This window comes from Miscanthus floridulus, chromosome 16, assembly GCF_019320115.1.
Source record: "Miscanthus floridulus cultivar M001 chromosome 16, ASM1932011v1, whole genome shotgun sequence".
NCBI lineage: Eukaryota > Viridiplantae > Streptophyta > Magnoliopsida > Poales > Poaceae > Miscanthus > Miscanthus floridulus.
In genome coordinates, this window is record NC_089595.1 from 26,612,554 (window position 1) to 26,634,546 (window position 21,993).

Genomic DNA, 21,993 nt, shown 5'->3' on the forward strand with positions numbered 1-21,993 from the left:
TATAAAAATATTTAAACATGTATTTGGTCTCCAAATTATAAAAATATTCTTATGTATATTTGCTCAGAATAGTGTTCTAGGTGCCTATGCTCTTTTTTTTTACCTTTCAAATTTTAATTATAGCTTGTCTTGTCTTTTACCTCAAGTTGTATAAAAAGAATATGTATCAATTCTACTATTAATTTAACTGATTATGTGTTGTGAGGTATGCCAAGTATGTTCTTCAAAACTACTTATTTTGCACCTTATATTCATATCCTATTTAGTATTGACATTTTTTCTTGTATTAACTTCTAAATCTAAATGGTTTAGCTTTTCTATTTTGTTTTAACTTTATACAAATCAAAATAATATACCGGGATATACTTTCTAGAAAAAGGACACTAAGATTAGTCCTAAATGATGTCAAAGATATTATTGTGCAGTGACAACATTCTTTACATTTCTTCTGATTTTCGTTCTTTTGCAGCTCTCATAATATATAAACAGAGGCAGGAGAGGGACGACATTGTTTGAACGATGTGATAATCTATACAGAAATTTGAGGCAAGATATTCAGATTATTTATTATGGATCTCATGAACTTAACGAGATAGAATCATTGAACAATTTTTTTGATATATGGAATTTCTGGTAGCACCCAGCCCTCTCTCTTGAGAGTGCATTGACATGTGATCTATACGATGAATGTGCGCTCACTTGCTGCAGAATATCCTTCAACCCAGGTCTTGTGGATATGTATCAGCTCCAATCCCTCAGGAGTGTCAGACTGTCAGTTGGAGCAGATAGTAACAGCATAAGCTATGTGAATTTTTTAGATGAACACAAATATGCATGTAACCGCCGGAGTGTGAAGGATTACAGTAGGATCGAGAGAGTTTACCTTCAGATTCAGCAGAACAGTTGAGCGGCAGCAATACCGAGCATCACCTGAAATTAGAAGGAATACTAACCACTGAAGCTGAAGCCAACAAAAAATAAATAAATTTCTAAAGTACCGAGTTCGGAATGGAAATGGAAAGGCAAGCAGAGAAGAGAAAATGAAAGGTAACAGCATGATATGTTGAAAATGTATTGCAGGCGGTTAGCTGAACAAAGTGACAACTATTGGAACTCTACCTAAATTAGTTCATCATGAGAAGAGATATGCATGGGGGCATACCTTCCATTTCCCATTTGTCAAACTTAACCAACCAGTTACTTGTAGCCACCGGTGATGTAACAAGTCTGTCCACCCATGCCCGGAACTTCTTGCCTTTTTTGTCACCATAGCATGAACGCAGTGCATCAATGGATGCATGAAGAGAATGCTCCAATCCACAAGGACGAATAATTGTTCCATTCAAATGCTAAAAAAGAAGAAGAAAAATCATCAGCTTAAACTTTAAAGAAAGCACAAGAAACAATGAGGCAGGAAAATGCACATTTTGTCAGACAACAAATTACTAGTACAAATCGATCAGGTATTACTTGTAAGACATTATGAGAGAAATGCAGATATGAGGCAGGAAAAAAGGCACATTTTGTCAGAATAAATTAGTAGTACAATATGATCAGGAATTGTTACCTTCTGCACACTCCAATTTGAATTGTCTACTTCATAAAGAGCTTACAGATATGAAAAGAATGATTTTTTATAAAAAAAAAAACAGGTTACTCTAAGAAATTAAACAAGGGGAGTACTTACAGCAATGCTTTTCAAGTACTGTATTACTGATGAGGACTTTTCAACTTCGCCCCTCCGCCACTTCTCGTAGATAACGTAGAACTTCACCACCAAATCTGCAGGCTTGATGATGCTTAACTTTGGATGAGGGAGTTCAAGATCTCTAGGAGAAACATTGGGTCCTAGTTTGAAGTGTGCAATAGCTTGCATGATACCGGCTGCACATCTCTTAGTGGAATGAATTATCTTGGGATTACACATAGCATTTTCTTCGCGCCATTGAAGAAGCTCCTCTTGGGCATTGCTGACCTGAACATGGTTTCAAAATGCAGTAGTAATTTTAGGGGTTATGGGACAGTAAACAGCCACTGTCACCGAAGTTATTGCAACATCACCACCAATGATTATTTTAAGGGAGTAGTAGCTTTTGTGCACTGAATTACTGACCATGACGCCATGGACTGATGGGATACTGAACAATTCTGCATCATTTCCGGAATCGCCACAAACAAGAATATTGCTCGGTGCTTTCCTCTGTGAATTGAGCTTGTTCAGCAAATACTGAAGAGCCTGCCCCTTTCCTGCACCTTGCGGTACCACATCAATAAGCACACCATAGCTGAAGATTGTTTTTACATGTATCTGTTCACAGAAAAAGAAGCTGGAAACTCAAAACAAAGCTCAACTGGCGAATGCCTCAGTAATATAATATTAATATAAGAAAATGTACTTTCTGCTATATCAGTGCCGGTTCCTTCAAAAGAAATATTAATTATAAGAAAATTGATCTTACCCCACGTTTCTTCAAGTTGTGAGGGAGAGTGTGCATTACTTCCTGAGCACCTTGCTTGTCAACCAAAAATGTAACCTTATGGGGACCCTGATCCTTCTCTGGCTGTATCCGATTCCGTACAGAGGATTCAGCTCAGCATCAAGCACAAAACAAAATGCGAACATGATCATGCATGCAACGAGATAGAAACCTGCCTCAGGCTTCAGCTGAGGGAACTTTGCCGCCTCCTCGACGACGATATCTCGGTCCCAGTTGCTGCTCAAATGCTCCTCCCAGTCAGCATCGCGAACCATGTCGCCGCCATAAGCTATCACAGTCCCCACAGACATTATGGTGATGTCCGGAGTGATCAGAGGCTTGTTTTTCCTCAAATCATGGTAGCTGATCGGCGATCTCCCGGTCGAGAAGATGAGAAGAGAATCGTGGGAGAACTCGGCCTCCCAGAGCGCCTCGAACCTGAGCAAGGACAGGTCTTCTGGATCATCATGATCAACCTGCATGTAAATGATCCAAAAACATTTAGGAACACAGCATGGGTCAGCTCCTGATCGAATCTGGATTTATCTAAACTCGAAGGTTTGTGCACCATGGTCTGATCAAGATCAGAGACGATCATAAGGCGGGCTGAAGCGTAGAGCTTCTCCATTGAAGCTCTTGCCAAGATTGCTGGCAGGGGTTGGGTGTTTCTGCTGTTGGGCTCCCTGAATGAACATGGCAAACGACAGAAATGTGCTCCTCGTGTATTCTTCACCTACCCTTTGGTCAACCAGTGGCCAGGTCTTGTTTTATGTTGAAAATGAAGAAGAGAAGATGATTATGGCTTGTGCCTGGAGGAATTCAGGCCACCATAGACAGCAATTGCGCGATGCAGTAATTTGGGCACATGGTCAATGCTGATAAGAATTGCAGACGAAATGAAACTGCAACTTCTGAGAATGACCATGGACCAGGTTAGGCAAATTAGAACACAGCTCTTCTTCTTTTTCCAGGTATCATAGTTAATTGTCCATAAGGACTCAGCAAAAGAGAGGCAAGAGGTCATATTACTGAATCATGTAAAAAGCCACAGACAATCTTGAGGCAAGAGCTTCAGCTAATTTATGGATCTCATGAAATTCATGAGAAGGAATCATGGAACATCTTTTCTTGTACATGGAATTACCGAGCATCGAGACGGTCTGGAAGTACATTTTGATTCTATCTGGACTTGGAACAAAATATGTGTTATGACTATCTGCGCTTCGCGAGTGACTAATTAATCTACAAGATGAACGTGTGCTCGCTCCCTGCAGAGTGTCCTTCAACCCAGGTCTTGTGGATGTGTGTCAGCTCCAAGCCCTCTGGAGTCTCAGGCTGAGTTGAAGCAGATAGAAATAATTAAAACATACACTATATATACAGGTGCACAAAAGTAAGCAACAGCAGAACGGGAGAATTTACCTTGATATGCAGCAGAAGAGTAGTGCGGCAGCAATACCGAACAGCACCTGAGAATAGTAGGAGCATTAACACTGAAGCTCGAATAAAACCAAATGAAATACTGAAGCGCAGACCATCCAAGGATCAAAAAAGAAGAAGAAATAGAGACATGGTATGATAAAGTATAAAACATATCATGAAGCTACATGAAAGAAGTGGCAACTACTGGCACGGATTAAGAGCCACAATCAGTTTATCATGTGAAGGGCTGAGGACTGACCTTCGATTTCCCAGTTGTCAAACCTCACCAACCAGTTACTTGTACCAATTGGCGATGTAACTAGTCTGTCCACCCATACTCGGAACTTGTTGCCTTGTTTGTCCCCATAGCAAGAACTTAGAGCATCAATAGACGCGTGAAGAGAACGTTCTGATCCAGAAGGATGAATAATTGTACCATTCAAATGCTACAAAAAAAATGATGTTAAAGAAACTTCAAAGAATCAAATTTAACTATTTAAGGCAGCAAATTGTGTATTTTCTCAGACAAAAGACCAGTTGTATGATTTGATCTCGAATAACTTCTGAAGAGAGAAAAAAAGACAAATGGAGCTCTGAAATGTGCAATTACTTTCTGCATTGTCCACTGTAGGAAAGTGGTCATGATAAAAAATAGTGGACATTTACAAACAAAAACCAAGTTACTCTTAGAACTGAAAAGAGGAAGTACTTACAGTAATGCTTTTCAAGTACTGCATAACTGATGAAGAATTTGGAAGGTCACCCCTCCGCCACTTCTCATAGAGAACATAGAACTTCACCACCACATCTGCAGGCTTAGCGGTGTCTGCCTTTAGATAAGGGAACTCAAGATTTCTTGCAGAAACATTGGGTCCTAGTTTGAAGTGTCCAATAGCTTGCATGATACCGGCAGCACATCTCTCAGTTGCATGAATTATCTTAGGATTATCCTTTGCATTTTCTTCATACCACTGAAGCAGCTCCTCTTGGGCATTGCAGACCTGAACATGATATGAAAACCCTTTGGTAAGCTTAACAGAGTAGACACTGTCACCAACGAACTTTAGTTGACAGTTTCAAGGGACTCCTTGTGCACTGAATCACTGACCATGACTCCATATACAGATGGGACACTGAATAGTTCTGCGTCGTTTCCAGAGTCACCACAAACAAGAGTATTCTTTGGTGGTTTCTCATATGAATTGAGCTTATTTAACAAGTACATAAGGGCCTGGCCCTTGCCTGCACCTCGTGGTAAAACATCAAACGCCTCACCGCTGCTGTAGACTATTTTCACATCTAGCTAATCACAGTTAAGGAAGCAGAAAGTCAGAACAAAAGATGTCAATAAGTGCTGCTCCAGCATTAAAAAATGTGGAAAAATCTAGAAGGTATGCATGTGCCTTACCCCACGTTTCTCCAACTTCTGTGGGAGATAATCCATTACTTCTTGAGCACCCTGCTTGTCAACGAAGAAGCTAACCTTATGGGGACCCTGATTCCTCTCTGGCTGCATCCAAACGATAAAAAAGTAAATACATAGTTCTAGTTCAGGCATTAAAATGGGACAAATAATCAGCAAAAAGAAATCGTTGTAGCAAAGCAACTGGACATGCCTGAGGCTTTAGCTGAGGGAACCTAGCTGTCTCCTCAACGACAATAGTCCTGTCCCAATTGTTGTTCAGGTACTCCTCCCAACCAACATCACGGATCATCTCTTCACCGTATGCTATCACGGTTCCCACAGACATGATAGTGATGTCCGGTGTGATCAGAGGCTTATCTTTACGCAAGCCCTTGTAACTGATTGGCGTTCTTCCGGTCGAGAAGACCAGCAGAGAATCCTGGGAGAACTCGGCCTCCCAGAGCGCCTCGAACCTAAGCAAGGACAGGTTCTCTTGATCCTGATGATCAATCTGCGAGTAAATAAATAATCCGTAAGTTTGAGAACTGATGATGATCGGGTACACAACTGAAAAGTATGATTCAGTTCATACTGAATCTGGAAAATTGAACCAAGGTCTGAACTGGAACACGCACCATCGTCTGGTCAAGATCGGAAACGAGCACGAGGCGGGCAGAACCGTCGAGCCTATCCATCTGGCAGACTAGCACAACTCAGCTGTAAAAGAGGAAGAAGGAGAAGAAGAAGAAGTGATTTTGAGTTTTTGACTATACACTTTCCTGAACAAACACGGCAAACACAACAATGTGCTCCTTATTATTCAGCTGCCATTTGGTCAACAACTGATAAAGTCTTGATTTGTGGGGGCAAAAAGAAGAAGTAAAGGATGGCTGCATCGACAGGTAGTATCTCCTCCCACCTTAATATATACACTTCGTTAGAAGCAACTGTACGTCTGTACCAGCATTTGTTTTTGACGGCCAGGGCCAACCATCCACACAAGCTACTGTCCTAGCTACTGATGATAAGGAAGGCGAGGAGATAAGCATTGCTGACTGCGGAGTATGTATATGTGGAGTATATAGGAAACTCTATGCATCTATCCTATGATCCTATCCATAGCAGCCATGTTCAACGTAAATGTCGTCAGAATGGAAACGTGAATGTCCCTGGAACGACGTTCGCAGAACAAGGAACGTGGCCATGTTTCACGTTTCCGGCTGCTAAGCAACTATCCCCACCCTCACCCACAAACCTATACCACCACCCCATGTGAGATGCTACTAAACAGCAAGATCGCCATCTAATGGCTGCGCAAGCTTTGGCTTTATGCGGAGCAAACAAATGCAACCGTGAGAAGGAACCGTGGGGCAGCGATGGCGGCGGCGCGCGGCCGAATCTGGGCGGGCGTACGGGCCAGATTCACGGGCGCAGGCGAGATCGCGCAATGTGTTGGTTGAGCGCGAGGATCGAAGTCGACGATGGAAAGAAATCAAACAGCCGCGCGCGCGCATCCACACAAGTACATGACAAACGGAGGTTGAATAATGGAAAGGGGCGGACTGGCGGAGGGTAGGTCTCACCTGGGTCCAGCAGGGGCGGCGGCCGGACGGTGGCGGCGGCGTGTGGCGGCTTCCGGCCGGGGCGAGGAAGAATCGTCGCAGCGCCGGACGGCTGGAGAGGCTGGAGGCTGGAGGCGCTGGACGGAGATCAGGACTGGACTGGAGGGAGTGGAGGGAGGGAGGGAAGGAAATGGCCAAAGTGCGCAAAGAACAAATGCTGCTGCCGCTGGCCGCTGCTGCTTGGCGCTTTCCATTATCATATCAAATATCAAACGGAAACTAAATTACACAAGTGGAGAGAATATGGCCAATTTGCGCGTCAACTTTTTTTTTACTTATTTGATTATATATAGATTTACGACATAAAATATATGTTAATAGATTTGTATTCAATGTAGCTGAAAAATGAGATTAGTTCTTTAGCAAACAACATTATATGTAATAGAAATTAAGGTTCAATATTTTTTTTTTATTTTCACTTGTTAAAATATGTTTGTCGTTTCAGAACACAGTAAATATTATATTTTATATAAAAAAAGGACTCTATTGGATTTTAGTACAATTTAAGGACCTGTTTGGCAGGGCTCTGACTTCTCTGAAAATGGCTCCGGCTCTGGCTCCTCTGAAGGAGCAGCTCCTCTGGAGGAGCTGAAGCCGTTCTGGAAAACGTTTGGCAAAACGGCTCCTTCGCACTAGACGACGTGAACCCACAACAAGGAGCTGCGCGAAGCTCGTTTTTTAGGCTTCTCCTGCGCATGCAAAAAATGGCTCCGGCTCTTGATCGTCTCCCAATGCGAAGCCCTTTCCAAAACAGACGTTTGGCACAGCTCCTGCAGGAGCCGGAGCTGAAGCCCCTGCAGGAGCCCTACCAAAGAGGCTCTAATAAGTATGTCTTGTCTATTAAATGAAGGAAAGTAGAATAATCTCTACTAAATGGTTTTAGGATAAACAAAAAAAAAAGGTGTTTCACATATTATCCTAAAAATAAAAAATATTTCATGAGAGAATCTAAATCTTTTTTTTTCAAAAATACTGTATTTCTTTAACAAACTAGATCCCCACTAAACTAGACTAAACTTATTTCTTCATGCATGTCACGTTGGCAACTTGTCCATGTGTAGCACATATACAGGTGGCACCATCAGAGAAGCACGTTTTTGTGATGTTTTCAAATCCACCACACACTAAGGGCCTGGTGCCTATTTTGAACGTGTAGGTCGGATGAATCTGTCTCGCCGTTCAAACCCAAATATCCCTAATTAAGAAAGCTGCTAGGATGGTGACCATACTCAAGGCTCACAAACCATGATGTGAAGAAATAGCGAGCCATATATAAAAAGAGAACAATATACGTAGTTAGCAGTGGAACTCAAACTATGTCAGCATCGGTTAGCTGTTAGCTATTGAAGCTCTCTATAGCCCAGCGCTCGGTACTCAAGACATGTTTGATACTAATGGCTAATTGCTATCTAACTAAAGGGGTGTTTAGATCCACTTACTAAAGTTTAGCCTAGGTCACATCGGATGCTATTTGGATGTCAATTAAGAAGGCTAAACATGAGCTAATTATAAAACTAATTGTATAAGCCGTGACTAATTCGCGAGATGAATTTATTAAGCCTGATTAATCCATGATTAGCATAAGTTTACTATAGCATCACATTGGCTAATTATGAACTAATTAGGCTTAATAGATTCGGCTCACGAATTAACCTTTATTTATGCAATTAGTTTTATAATTAGTCTATATTTAATACCCCTCCGTCCATAAGTCTCTATCGTGTGAGAAAAAAATAAGTTTCCAAGAGTCTGTTGTTTTTACATCGGGACCATAGGTTCGGCTGGCTCCGTGCTGCGCATTTATTACTCCTTGCTGCTCCGTGCTGCGCATTTATTACTCCTCGCTGCTCCGCGCTGCGCATTTATTACTCCTCGCTGCTCCTTGCTCGCGACTCCTCGTACGTGTTGCACCCCCAATGATTAAGGCCTTGTTTATATTGCAAATTTTTGCAATCTGGACACTGTAGCACGTTTCGTTTGTATTTGACAAACTTTGTCCGATCATGGACTAACTAGGTTCAAAAGATTCGTCTCGTGATTTACAACCAAACTGTGCAATTAGTTATTTTTTTTTACCTACATTTAATGCTCTATGCATGCGTCCAAAAATTGATGTGATGGAGAGAGTGTGAAAAAACTTGGAATTTGGAGGTGATCTAAACAAGGCCTAAATGGAATTTTGCGCTGGTATGCTGCTCCTTCGCTGCTCCTTGGTCACTTTGCCAAAGGCTAAAACGATATAGACTTATGAATGGAGGGACTACTCCTAATTAGTATCAAACATTCGACGTGACAGAGACTAAAGTTTAGTCTTGGGAATCCAAACAATACTCTCTAAAATTAGCCCTGGCCTATCAAATAGGGGCTAATACGCAAGTTTACTTATTAATGGGCCACTAATTAGTTATTAGCCAACTAGCAAAACTTAACTAACTTAGACTAATTTTTAGCTTAGCTAATTTTCAAACCGAGGGGTATCCCCCATTTCCATTACCAGATATAACGGAAATACAATGTTTAGAGAGTATCAGGATAAGCATAAAAGATACAGATAGCAAAAGAAGATCACAAAAAACTACCACCTGATCACTATGCATTGCGCGAGCCAAGCCTACACATCTGATTCAGATGGGGCATCTAACCATAAACAGAAGAGTTTAACAGCACCACCATAGCAGAAACAGAATAAGAGTATCTATACACAGCAAACGTCCTCAATCATCAAACTGATCAGGAACCTATCAACAAAAAAACCCAGCAACGAAGGCCGCCTTCAGTCCCTCTGACGACTCGCGTCCTTCAGCCTGTTCGTTTGGTTGTGGCTTGTCGTAAACGATCGTAAATTTTCAGCCGGAACAGTATTTTTCTCTCACACAAACCAGCCAGCAGTACTTCTTCACGAACCAGCAACGATATGAACCAGCCAACCGAACAGGCTGCCTTGTCCTCCAACACCTAACGCCCAGCCGGTTTATGCTTCTTGTTCAACAGCTTCAACGCTATCTGCAGCATTGTGTTGGCGCCCGCCACCAACATCTCTTTATCATCCTCCAGAAATAAACCTGCCCAGGAACTAATGAGCGCAGATGCATGGCATATGATAGAGATAGGATTTTGAATAAGTTTTCCTTCAAGACAGGCTTTATTCCGAGCCTTCCAAATAGCCCAGCAAAAGGCAGCAATCCTAGTAGCATGCAATTTTTTGCCGTTGGGCAACCATTTCTCACACCATAGCCAGCATTGATGTAGTGAGTTTGGAATATCAGTAGCCCCAATACAAACTGCCACAGTTGCCCAAAATGCTTTGGCAATACTACACCGGGACAGTAAATGTGAAACATTTTCCTCTAAAGGACAAAAGTAGCAAGTAGGGTCACAAGTCACAACTAATCCCATCTTATCCAACTTATCTAATAAAACTGTCCAGCATGTTTTTATCTGTTGAAAATTGAAATTGACAAATCGTTGGGTCACAAGTCACAATCGAGCATGGACAAACAAGACAAGATGGGTGTCGCCGCAGTTTCCACGCCCTTTCCATGAATATACGGATAGTAGTACTACACGTGCAAATGTCATGGTACCACTTGACCTCACAAAACTACAAAATCTCTGCCGGGACCCACTCATCATTGGCTTGGTGTGAGACTGGGCCACAACAGAGCATTAGCATGTTCGGTTGGCTGGTTCGTATCGTTGTTGGTTCGTGAAAAAATACTACCGACTACTGATTGATTTATGTGAGAGAAAAATACTACTCTAACTGAAAATTTACAATCGTTTATGACAAGCCACGTCCAAACAAACAGCGGGCCTGCTGGTCCTGTCACGCAAGATCCTGGAGACCTTCTTTAGGGTCAATTCAGACAAGTCACATCGGGATGCCGCTCGAGCTGTTCACACTTCACACACACGATCACTGCCAATTTGAAACATCAATGAAAGAACGAAGCTTCCAAGAAACAGCTTTTGTCGTCTAGAACCAAGTCGTTTCTTTTTCCAATAGCAAAAAGTACGAGCAGATGCAGACAATGTTTCAATTTTCTATGCATTGTAGCACAAATCGGCTCAATATAATAGGCCTTGTTTTGGAACTTTGGATACCCATGGGCCATGGATCGTGGATTCTGATTTTTAAAAGCTACGTAGATTATAATAAGAAGCTGAGTTGTGAAGCTATTTGGATCCATGGATCATGGATTATAAGAGTTGAGGACAAGTTTTTTTCAGTAATATTACCATAATACCCTCACTCTTTGATTTTTATGTTGTACTCCTCCGTCCAGAAAAGAATATAATTATGGGATCCGTGCTGGTTAAAGTAGCTCAAGTTTAACCAAATTTATAGTAAATATCATTAATATTTATGTCTTCAAATAAATTTATTATGAAAATATATTCTATGACTAATCTAATGATACTAATTTTGCATCAGGAATGTTAGTATTTTTTATATAACTTTGGTCAAAGTTCAAAGTGATTGACTTCTCGAAAAACGAGAATTGCATTCGTTTATGGACGGAGAGAGTAGCTATGAAGAAACATAGGGATAGAATAGTTTTTGGTGTCTAGAAGCTAGGTTCCCTAAGCTTACCAGATCATGGAATTTTGGGGTGTCTAGATTCCAAAAGCTAGCTAGAAGCTATGGCTGCTTGACCTCTATTTAGATTCTAGAAGCCAACTTCTACAATATTCATGAATCACATTGCCTATATAGGAACAAAAGACAAGGAAAAAAATATGTACATAGAGCACTTTACTCACTGTAGCCACCAAAGCGGCCAAAAATTGTAGTAGTTCCCAAGTTGTTGACTCTTCTTTGACCTTTCGTAGGACCTCTCTCCAAGGCAGCCCCGTTTAGATGCGAAAACTTTTGGCTTTTGGCTATTGTAGTATTTTCGTTTGTATTTGGCAAAAATTGTCCAATTATAGACTATTTAGGTTTAAAAGATTCGTCTCACCAATTACGGGCAAACTGTGCAATTAGTTATTCTTTTTACCTACATTTAATGCTCCATGCATGTGCCGCAAGATTTGATGTGATGGAGAATTTTAAAAAGTTTTGGAATTTAGGTGGGATCTAAATAGGACCTTAGTTAGAAGGTGGGTGCATTTTTTTTTCTTTCCAGATTCCAGATTTGCCAGTTGACTAGTAACAGAGCAGCGAACTGAGACGGCGAGACCCTTCCTAGGTAGGAGCAGTACCTAGTAGGAGTGAGGACGACACGTGACGAGGGCCCGTTTACATGCGAATTTTTTTGGTTTTTAGCTACTGTAGCACTTTCGTTTGTATTTGGTAAAAATTATCTAATTATGGACTATTTAGGCTTAAAAGATTCGTCTCGTCAATTACGGGCAAACTGTGCAATTAGTTATTCTTTTTACCTACATTTCATGCTCTATGCATGTGCCGCAAGATTTAATATGACGGAGAATCTTGAAAAATTTTGGATTTTGGGTGGGATCTAAACAGGCCTGAATGAAAGACGAAAAAATACGCATGGCACAAGAACTGAGGCCCCGTTTAGATCCGGAAATTTTTGGGTTTTGGGTACTGTAGCACTTTCGTTTGTATTTGATAATTAGTGTATAATTATGGACTAATTAGGTTCGAAAGTTTCGTCTCGCGATTTCTCATCCAACTGTGCAATTAGTTTTTTTTTCGTCTACATTTAGTACTCCATGCATGTGTCGCAAGATTCGATGTGACGGATACTGCGCAAAAATTTTTGGGTTTTGGAGGAACTAAACGGGGCCTGAAAGTCTGAAAAAACACGGCGACATGGTTGGGCTGATTTTCATCATGGAGAAAAAAAAAAGCACGCCGAGCTACTTTAACCAATATGCACGGAGTATTTAGATATATGAAGTCAAAGTTACGCTACTTTAACCAATATATCACTTTCTAATAAATATTTTTTATAAAAATATGAAGTCAAAGTTATGCTTTAGAGGACGTGTCGCTATCCAAAATAACTTGATTACCAATATGCACGGAGTATTTAGATATCAAGAGCTAATTATTAGCTAGCTAAAAGCATTACTTAAAATTAACTCTAGCTCATCTAAACAAGAGTCTAATAGGTAGGGTAATTTATTAGCCAAGCTTTCAACTAGTTGTCAACTAACTAAATGACTAATAACCTTAGCTAATTTGAAACTATTTTTAGTTTAAAATTTATAACTAGCTCTGACTTATCAAATAGGAGTAGACTCTTAGGCCCTGTTTGGTTGTGTTGTGGTTTTAAAAAAAGTAGCTGTGAGTTGTGGTTTTTTGAAAAGTAGCTGTGAGAAAGTAAAAAGCCCCTTTGGTTCAGCAGCTGTGGCTTCTCAAACGCTGCTCTCACTGACGAGTAGACCCTGGTCGTTAGCCTCTTCCCTCTTCTTCTTCCAGTGCGTACAGGGGAGGGAGCTCGAGGCCGCGCATGGGACAGGGCTCGCCGGACGCCGCCACGTAGGGGAGGGGGCTCGCCGAGCGCCGCCACGTAGAGGTGGGGGCTCGCTAGGCGTCGCCGCATGCAGGATCTAGGGCGGGAGCCCGCGCCTGCCAGATCTAGGGTGGGGCCCGTGCCTGCTGGATCTAGGGCCGAGGCCGGGGCAGGGAAGGAGCTCGCGCGCCGTCGGGCATGGGTGTCACTCTTTAGATTTTATTTAAATGCTTGAGCACTCTATCTTCCTCAGACCAATTAAATTTGCATCCCTCTTAATAGTGCGGCGGATCCTAAACTCAAACTTAAAATTAAAACCTTTGAAGATCGTTTTGAGTTCGTCCGCCTTTGCAACTTGAATAATTGAGGGATACCATTACATCTTTATCAACTCTTTGATTCTTTCACGGGACTAATAGCTGTAACATATCTCATTAAGATCACATTAGTCCCTAATTTGGATGTCATCAATACACCAAAACCCACGTAGGGGGCAAATGCACTTTCAGCAGGGAAGGAGCTCGCGCGCCGTCGGGCATGGGGAAGAAGCTTGCGCGTCGGGCATGGGGAAGGAGCTCGCGACGGAGAGGACAAGGGAGGGGGCTCGCCGGCCGCGCAGTGGTGGGGGCTCACCAGCCGAAGAGGACAGGGGAGGGGCTCGCCGGCCGGTGAGTGACGGCGTAGCTCTCCCCCGTCGCATGCGAACCGCGCGAGTCGCGACCTCTCCTTTCTTTGCGACGGACGAGAACAGAAGAAAAAAAAATAAACCGGTATGTTCCATAACCAGTGGCAGGTGAGTAATTTTCCCCCTAAAAGCAGCTGAAAGCAGGGGAAAGGCTCCTTTCAGTTTTGTGTACTAGAGCAAAAGCAGGTGTGGTTTTTAGACTCTTTGGTTGGCTTTTGGCTTTTGCAAAAACAAAAGCAGGTTGGAAAGCCCAACCAAACAGAGTCTTAGTACCAAACTGTCCGGCATGTTTGTCCGTTAGTACTTAAAATGGGCTGATCGGTGGGTCACAAGTCAAGCCTTGTTTAGTTCCTCCTCAAAACTTTACACTCTATACCATCGAATGTTTAGACACATGCATGGGGTATTAAATATAGACTAAAAATAACTAATTGCACAAATTATGACTACTTTGCAAGACGGATTTTTTAAGCCTAATTAGTCCATGATTTGATAATATAGTACTACAGTACACACATGTATTAATAACGGATTAATTAGACTTAATAAATTCGTCTTACGGTTTACTAATAGATTCTATAATTTATTTTTTATTAATATCTAAATACCTCATACGACACTCTCACGTAACATCTGACGTGACACGCCCGGGACTTAGCCTCACAATCGAGCATGGACAAACACGACGGGTCTCGACGTAGTTTCCACGCCCTTTCCACGAATATATGAACAGTAGTACTACACATGCAAATGTCATGATAGTACCATTTGACTTCACGTCGACCTCGCAAAAGCTCCGGGACCCACTCATCATTGGCTGGACGCAGGATTGGAGACTCTGGCCTGGCCACAGCAGCGCGTGGCCACATGCTGGTGGTCCTTTCAGGCAAGATCCAGGAGGCCTCGGACTCGGAGGGTCAATTCAGACAAGTCACATCGGAAAGCCGCTCGTGCTGGCTGGAAAAACGAACATAAATAGTTCGTTTCGCAGAAAAAATAAATTAAAATACTGTTTCGATTGATTTAGTACGAGAAAAAAATACTATTCTAACTAAAAAAACAAGCTGAAAAAGATGAATTATAAAAGAAACGAACAAGACCTAGATATACGTTTTTTTTTCCTAGACTGAGAGAGTATTGGCTGCCAATCTAAAACAGCAATGAAAAAACAAATCTTCCAAGAAACAGCTTTTGTCAGTTCCTTTTCCAATAGAAAAAAAAGGTACGAGCAGAAGCAGCCAATGTTTCAGTTCTCTATACCGAAGCACAAATCGGCTCAATGTAATAGGCCTTGAGCGTGTTTTGATACTAAGCCACAGCTGGCAACGTCCAGATTGTGGCAAGCTGTGTGCCGCAGTTGCGGTGTCATTTTTTGCCGCCGCACTTTACGGTGGGATTTGCTCTTTAAGATTGTGTGGCCGCCTCATTTCGGTCCTGAACTAACCTTCGGTTTTTGTGGCACGTCATAATCTACGGCGTGGCTGACTATGGCTGCAAACCAAACGGCCCTCTTGTTTGAAACTTTGGATACCCATGGTTCGTGGACTCTGATTATTAAAATCTAAACTATATATAGAAGCTGAGCTGCGAGGCTGTTTGGATCCATAGAATTAAGTTGTGGGGCTATTTGGATACATCAAGGATTATAAAAGTCGGAGATAACTTTTTTAGAGTAACATTACCATAATGTCTCAACTCTTTGAGTTTTATGTTGTATAGCTATGAAGAAACAGAGGGACATAATAATCTTTAGTGTCTAGAAGCTAGGTTCTCTAAACTTACTGGATTATGAACTCTGGGTGTCTCTAGATTCCATATCCACACTTCCAAATCCAGTGTCAACAATTCTAGTGTAGTACTAGTAAGTTAAACCATCATGAGTTTGATCAAGGTTCGCAAAAAATATATCAATATTTATGATATCAAATAAGTATAATTAAATTCATCATGAGATATATTTTTATAGTATATATAATAGGTGTCATAAATATTGATATCATTTCCTATAAACTTTGTCAAATTCAACATAGGTGACTAAGGACAGCTAGAACTACATTATATTCAGGATGGAGGGAGTAGATAATATCTTTGCCTTTATCCGGAAATGTAGAAATAGCAATGTGAAAGAGGAAGCCTTTATTTTTCTTTGAACAAACGCACACATGTGTGCCAATATAGAGCATGTTTGGATCCCCTCCTCTAAACTTTAAAGCTCTAAAAACTTTAAACCACTTTAGCTCAGTTTTGAGATCTAAAGCTCTAATACGAGGTGAACTAAAGTTTAGAGCTAATTTTAGATTATCAGTTTGGAGACTTAAGTGTAGAGCTCTCAAGTTTAGATGAGGGATCCACACAGGCCCATAGTATTATATTGATAAATAAACGAGTTTTTGCAAATTAGACGGCCCTGCCAAGGAACAAAAGACAAGGAAAAAAAAAAAGCTGTACATAGAGCACTTTACACAGTGTAGCCACCAAAGCGGCCAAATGTTTTGTGCAACTAGTTCCCGTGGCCAAATGTTTTGTGCAACTAGTTCCCAAGTTCTTGACTTTTCTTTGACCTTTTTAGGGACCTCTCTCCAAAGCAGATATTTCTGTCTGATAGTGAGGGGGTGTTTAGTTACAGGGACTCATTTTTAGTTTCTATCACATCGAATGTTTGGACACTAATTTAGAATATTAAATATATTCTAATTACAAAACTAATTACACAGATGAAGACTAATTTACGAGACGAATCTATTAAGCCTAATCAATCCATTAGTAGCGCATATTTACTGTAGCACCATATTGTCAAATCATGCACTAATTAGGCTTAATAGATTCGTCTCGCAAATTAGTCTCTATCTATGTAATTAGTTTTGTAATTAAAATATATTTAATACTCTAAATTAGTGTCAAACATCCGATGTGACAGGGACTAAAAATTAGTCATCGGAACCAAACACCCCTTTAGTTAGCCCTTATTTAGTTCCTCCATCAAAACTTTACACCCTATCACATCAAACGTTTGGACACATACATAGAGTATTAAATGTAGACTAAAAAAATAACTAATTGCAAAGATTACGACTACTTTGCGAGACGAATCTTTTAAGCCTAATTAGTTCATGATTTGATAATAAAGTGCTACAGTACCATATGCGTTAATGACGGATTAATTAGGCTTAATAAATTCATCTCGCGGTTTACTGACGGATTCTGTAATTTATTTTTTATTAGTATCTGAACACCCTATGCGATATCTCATATGACACCCTAAAATTTTACACCCTCCAAAAGGTGGTTGCATTTTTTTCATTTTCAGATTCCCCAGTGGACTAGTAACAGAGCAGCGACCGAGACCCTTCCTAGGCAGGAGTAGTACCTACTAGGAGTGAGGACGACACGTGAAAGACGAAAGACGGAAAAAAAATATGCACGCGCGCGGCCTCAACCAGCTCTGCAGGCTGAATCTCTGCTGAATGAAGGTCATTGACGTCTTGGGCCCTTGGCCCACCAGTTCCAATGTGGCGTCGTCCTCGTCCAGCTGCTGCAGAAGCAGAATCGAATCCTTCAACTTGCATCGTCCAGTTCCAATATGACTGACTTCATAGAGTTGTGCCCAAGCTGAAAGGAAAAAGAAAAGTTGATCCTCTTTAAAAACTTCATAGACTTGTTAGAGCAAGGGTAATAATAATACCGTTTGTTGACTATATAAAAACTTACAGCCAATCTATCAGTCCACTCGTATAATAGTTAGTTGGCTTACAACCCACTTATCTGTCTCACAGAACTTCTTATTCATGTGCATAAGCTGACTATAAGCTTACAGACCATTTCTCTTCTCTCTCCTTCACGTCAGCATATAGCCGACTTACGGCCCTTATAATACTTACTCTTACTAGCCAGAGATCTCGGACATTCAGAAGAGCAGAATGAACTGAAACGCCTCGTGAGCAGTGCAACTGTAGTATGAACTATGAAGACAGGAGACTAGCTCGACAACACGTTGACAAGAGTGGAACAATTCTACTGTTGCAAGAATGGATATGGCATTGGCTGTCAGTATATGAAGGACCCAGTAATCCATGCTCCACAAAAATGTTGCCGCAGAACAAGAAAAGTAAAATAATCGATCACGGGTGTCCGTCCCATCTGGACACCGCGCGGCTCACTCCGGACACATTCTCGCCCTCAAAAAAAAAATATCTCCCACTCGTCCCACTCCACCTTCTCGCCGCAGCCACCAACCCCCCACCCCCACCCCCACCCCTCTCAATTCGCCACCACGTGTGCCCCAATCCTATGTCCAGCCGCCCACTCCACCTCGCCATCGCGGTCATCCACCGCCATGCCCCAATCCACGCTTGCCCGTTGCGGCCACAACATGCACCGTGCCACCACCACCCTGGCGCCACCGAGAGAAAAGTCGTTGCCAGTCGAGATATCGTCTCCCGCGGTCGGTCGAAGACACCACGACATGAGGACCTGTATGATGCAAATGCATGTTTTAATTGTTTCAGGTATTTTAGAGGTATGTTGCAAGTGTTTTTATATGGACGTTGCAAAAGTAGATTGTGGTATTGCACATGTTATAAGTGTTTCAGAGGTATGTTGCAAGTGTTTCAGAGATATGTTACAAGCGTCTATTCAAAATGTTTCATCTGTTTTGAGACCTATGTCTGTAAGTGTTTTATCTGGATGTTGCACATGTTTCAGTGGCTATACAATACACATATGTTGCAAGCGTCTATTCAAAATGTTTCATCTGTTTCAGACGTATGTTGCAAGTGTTTTTATCTAGATATTGCATATGTTGCAGTGGCTATACACATATGTTGCAAGCGTACGTTGCAAATGTTTCACATATTTTCAAACGTATGTTGAAGAAGTGCTTCATGTTTCAACATTGACAGGCACAGAAAGCGGGCGCATGCGGAGGCAGTCCTCGCGTACGGGCGGGAAGTGAAGCGGGCATGGGTGGTCCCCACCTACATGCACGGCGGTAGGCACAGGCATGCAGGAGCATGCGCCCGTTTGCGATAATGCTTGGCCAGCAGCATGCAGGGTGCGCGGGCAGGTGCAGCAGCATGCGGGGCAGGCGGGGCAGGTGCAGCATGCGGGGTTGAAAGCTCTAGTTTGGTTTTGGTGAATTAATGAAACCCTAAGTGTTAACACATTGCTCTAAGTGAATATAAGATAGGGTAGCACATTCCAAGTGGTGGAGCAAATGGATGAAGATCATGATGGTGGTGATGGCCATAGTGATGATCAAGTGCTCGGGCTTGGAAAAGAAGAAAGAGAAAAACAAAAAAGCTCAAGACAAAGGTATAATTGATAGGAGCTCTTTTGTTTTGATGATCAAGACACTTAGTGGGTGTGATCATATTTAGGATAGATAGTCATACTATTAAAAGGGGTGAAACTCGTCGTGAAATACGGTTTTCAAAGTGCTACTAGATGTTCTAACTTATTGCATATGCATTTAGATTCTAGTGAGTGCTAACACCCTTGGAATTTGGCTTAGATTGTTGCTAACTCATGTACACATGTGGTGAAATACTTGGAGTTGGCACACATGCACAAGGGTGAAGTGTTCGCGCTCGAAAAGAGTGAAGTCAGGGGTGTCGGACCTTGCTTCTCAGAGCGTCGGACCCTGAGCAGGGTCTGACGACTGACCATAACGCGCGTGTAGAGAGGAGGCGGTGTTGGACCGAGGCTCGCGAGCATGTCGGACCAATCGTGCGCACTGTTCATTCAGTGTCGCGCGTGCGAGTCAGCGCAGGTGTGACGCGTGGTAGCGTCAGACTCACCCTTGAGTCTGACGGTTGGCGTCGGACCCGAGTCCAAGTCAAAAACACGCTCTAGACCCTCTCTGCATGTTTTTGGAGGGCGTCGGACCCTGGGCTCCCGTCGGTGGGTCTCGGCTGAGTCCGACGGTGGCGATCACAGCGCGGCAGTGAGTCATTGGGCGACAACGGTCACTTTGATTCAAATGGGACACGTGGCAGCGTGTGAGTGGACACGGCAGGACGTCGGACCGAGCGTCGAACGGTCTAACGGCCTGTGTCTACGGGTCCGACGGTCACTTAAGTGACCTAACAGCTATTTGCTCTTTGGGTTGTCATTTAAATGGAAGGGCCAGCCTTGGGTGCCCTCTCTAGGCCATTTGCATTGACTATTCATCCCTTAGAGCTGAGCCATTCGTCTCTCATTCACTTAGCTTGATTGATTCTTCATTTGGTGAGATTGGAGAGCATCCAAGTGCATTGCTTTGAGAGATTGCATCTAAAGGTACTTGGTGATTGTGTTTCGCTGCAGATTTCTCTTGTTACTCTTGGTGGTTGCCGTCACCTAGACGGCTTGGTGCAGCAAGGATTGTCGAGCATAGGAAGGTGATTATCTCTGGCTCCGATCGTGGTGATTGTGAGGGGTTCTTGACCTTTTTTCCGACGGAGAGCTAAAATATACTCTAGTGGATTGCTCGTAGCTTGTGGATAAACATCTTGTGTTGGTTATACGGCACCCGATTATGGGTTAGGTGTGCGATACCTATTAGCGTGTGAACCTCCAAGTGGGTGAATCGCTACAACAAGGACGTAGCTTGCCGGCAAGCAAGTGAACCTCGGAGATAAATTATTGTGCCATCATTGTCTCTGGGATTCTTTTATGATTGATTGTGTATCTCTTGCTACGGCAGTATAAACATCACTACCTCTCTTGCACATTTACTTTTTTAGTGTAGCTAAGCTCTTTAGTATAGTTAGTCTTGAGAGCTAGCTTGTGTCTTGTTAGTGGTTAGTGAGGCTTTTTAGTTAGTCTTTGAGAGCTCACTAACTTAGATAGTAATGACTTAGCCTCTTGTGTGAATTAGAGATCATAGCAACTAGAATTGTGAATAGGAGACTTGCATTTTGAGTAGGCTAGCGCAACACTCACTTCGCTTCTTAATTGTCTAACCTCTTGGCTTAAGTGTTGTTATAGAAATTTTTATTGGCTATTCAGCCCCCCCTCTAGCTATTAGGACCTTTCAGGGGTGGGTGCAGCAGGCGGGGCAGGCGCGAGCGTCCAAACGAGAGGCCACCGTCCAGATGTCCGGGTGCTAGCCACGACCAAAGATAATGCATAGTAGCCAACCAAGGTATTAGAATGCAGAGCACACTATGACAATGCTATCACGGAATGTGAAGCAATTATAACATTATCACCTATCAATACACCATGACAGTAACGCCATCAGCACCGCAATTATAGCATTATCACCTATCAATACATTTATTCGTCCGTTTAAATAGAGATTGTGGTTTGATGTACTAGCTCTGGTGGTTTATGTCATGTCTTTTCACTTTTTTATAGTGGTTGTGTGAGGGAAAAACTTGAAAATGATCAGAATGGTCATTGATTGACCAACAATTTCATAAGAACTTAAGATTATTTTTTAAGGCCAAAGAGGTTGATTGGCACGACTATGCCTCTCCTTTTTAGTCAATTAGTGAAGACTGTCTTGACATGATGAATTGTCCTAACAAATACCCCTCCGTTCCACATTGTAAAATGTTTCTAGGTGCATAGCAAAAACAAAAAACAAAAACCAAACCAGACCATATACACAGAAAAAGTAAAACGGCTTATACAATTTAATAAAACAGATAATAAAGTACTACATATACTAAAACTAAAAGAATATGTATTTGTAAAAGCATAAATAAATTTCGAACTTAGCCTTCCTAACTGCGTAAATTTTATGGACGTCATCGTGTGTAAGTTGCTAGAAGCAATTTGGCAGATAAGAACGACACTGCTAGCGTCTAGACGCCTGTGGGTGCAGTCCATTTTCCCGCATCCATGTATGGGCCCACGCTGGGCGAACGTTGCTTGCCCGCGCCGGCGTCTCACAGCCACGCGGGGGCCGCGCCGCCGAGCGTCGCCCACGCGTGGACCGCTCGTGCCCCTCCCCTTCTCGCACACGTTC

At 42.3% G+C, this 21,993-nt stretch overlaps 2 protein-coding genes across 4 annotated transcripts; both read right to left on the reverse strand.

Annotated features, from left to right (window-relative positions):
• Window positions 1-591: 591 nt before the first annotated feature.
• Window positions 592-3,466, reverse strand: LOC136512077 (probable sucrose-phosphatase 3). Its single transcript, XM_066506080.1, has 8 exons — window positions 3,046-3,466; window positions 2,650-2,953; window positions 2,460-2,557; window positions 2,114-2,308; window positions 1,688-1,975; window positions 1,163-1,349; window positions 884-930; window positions 592-769 (listed from the first exon to the last, which is right to left on the reverse strand). Exons 1-8 carry the CDS (start codon window positions 3,103-3,105, stop codon window positions 677-679), a joined length of 1,272 nt encoding a protein of 423 aa, XP_066362177.1. The 5' UTR covers window positions 3,106-3,466; the 3' UTR covers window positions 592-676.
• Window positions 3,467-3,490: 24 nt separating this feature from the next.
• LOC136512076 (sucrose-phosphatase 2-like) lies at window positions 3,491-7,040 on the reverse strand. 3 transcript variants are annotated; one of them, XM_066506077.1, is made up of 9 exons: window positions 6,888-7,040; window positions 5,940-6,021; window positions 5,516-5,815; window positions 5,308-5,409; window positions 5,008-5,202; window positions 4,613-4,900; window positions 4,159-4,345; window positions 3,900-3,946; window positions 3,491-3,812 (listed from the first exon to the last, which is right to left on the reverse strand). In XM_066506077.1, the coding sequence occupies exons 2-9, from the start codon at window positions 5,997-5,999 to the stop codon at window positions 3,720-3,722; spliced, it is 1,272 nt and encodes a 423-aa protein (XP_066362174.1). In that variant the 5' UTR covers window positions 6,000-6,021; window positions 6,888-7,040; the 3' UTR covers window positions 3,491-3,719. The 3 variants fall into 3 exon arrangements, with proteins under 3 accessions (XP_066362174.1, XP_066362176.1, XP_066362175.1); XM_066506079.1 differs by lacking the exon at window positions 6,888-7,040 and adding an exon at window positions 6,224-6,404; XM_066506078.1 differs by lacking the exon at window positions 6,888-7,040 and having other exon boundaries at window positions 5,940-6,170.
• Window positions 7,041-21,993: the final 14,953 nt, after the last annotated feature.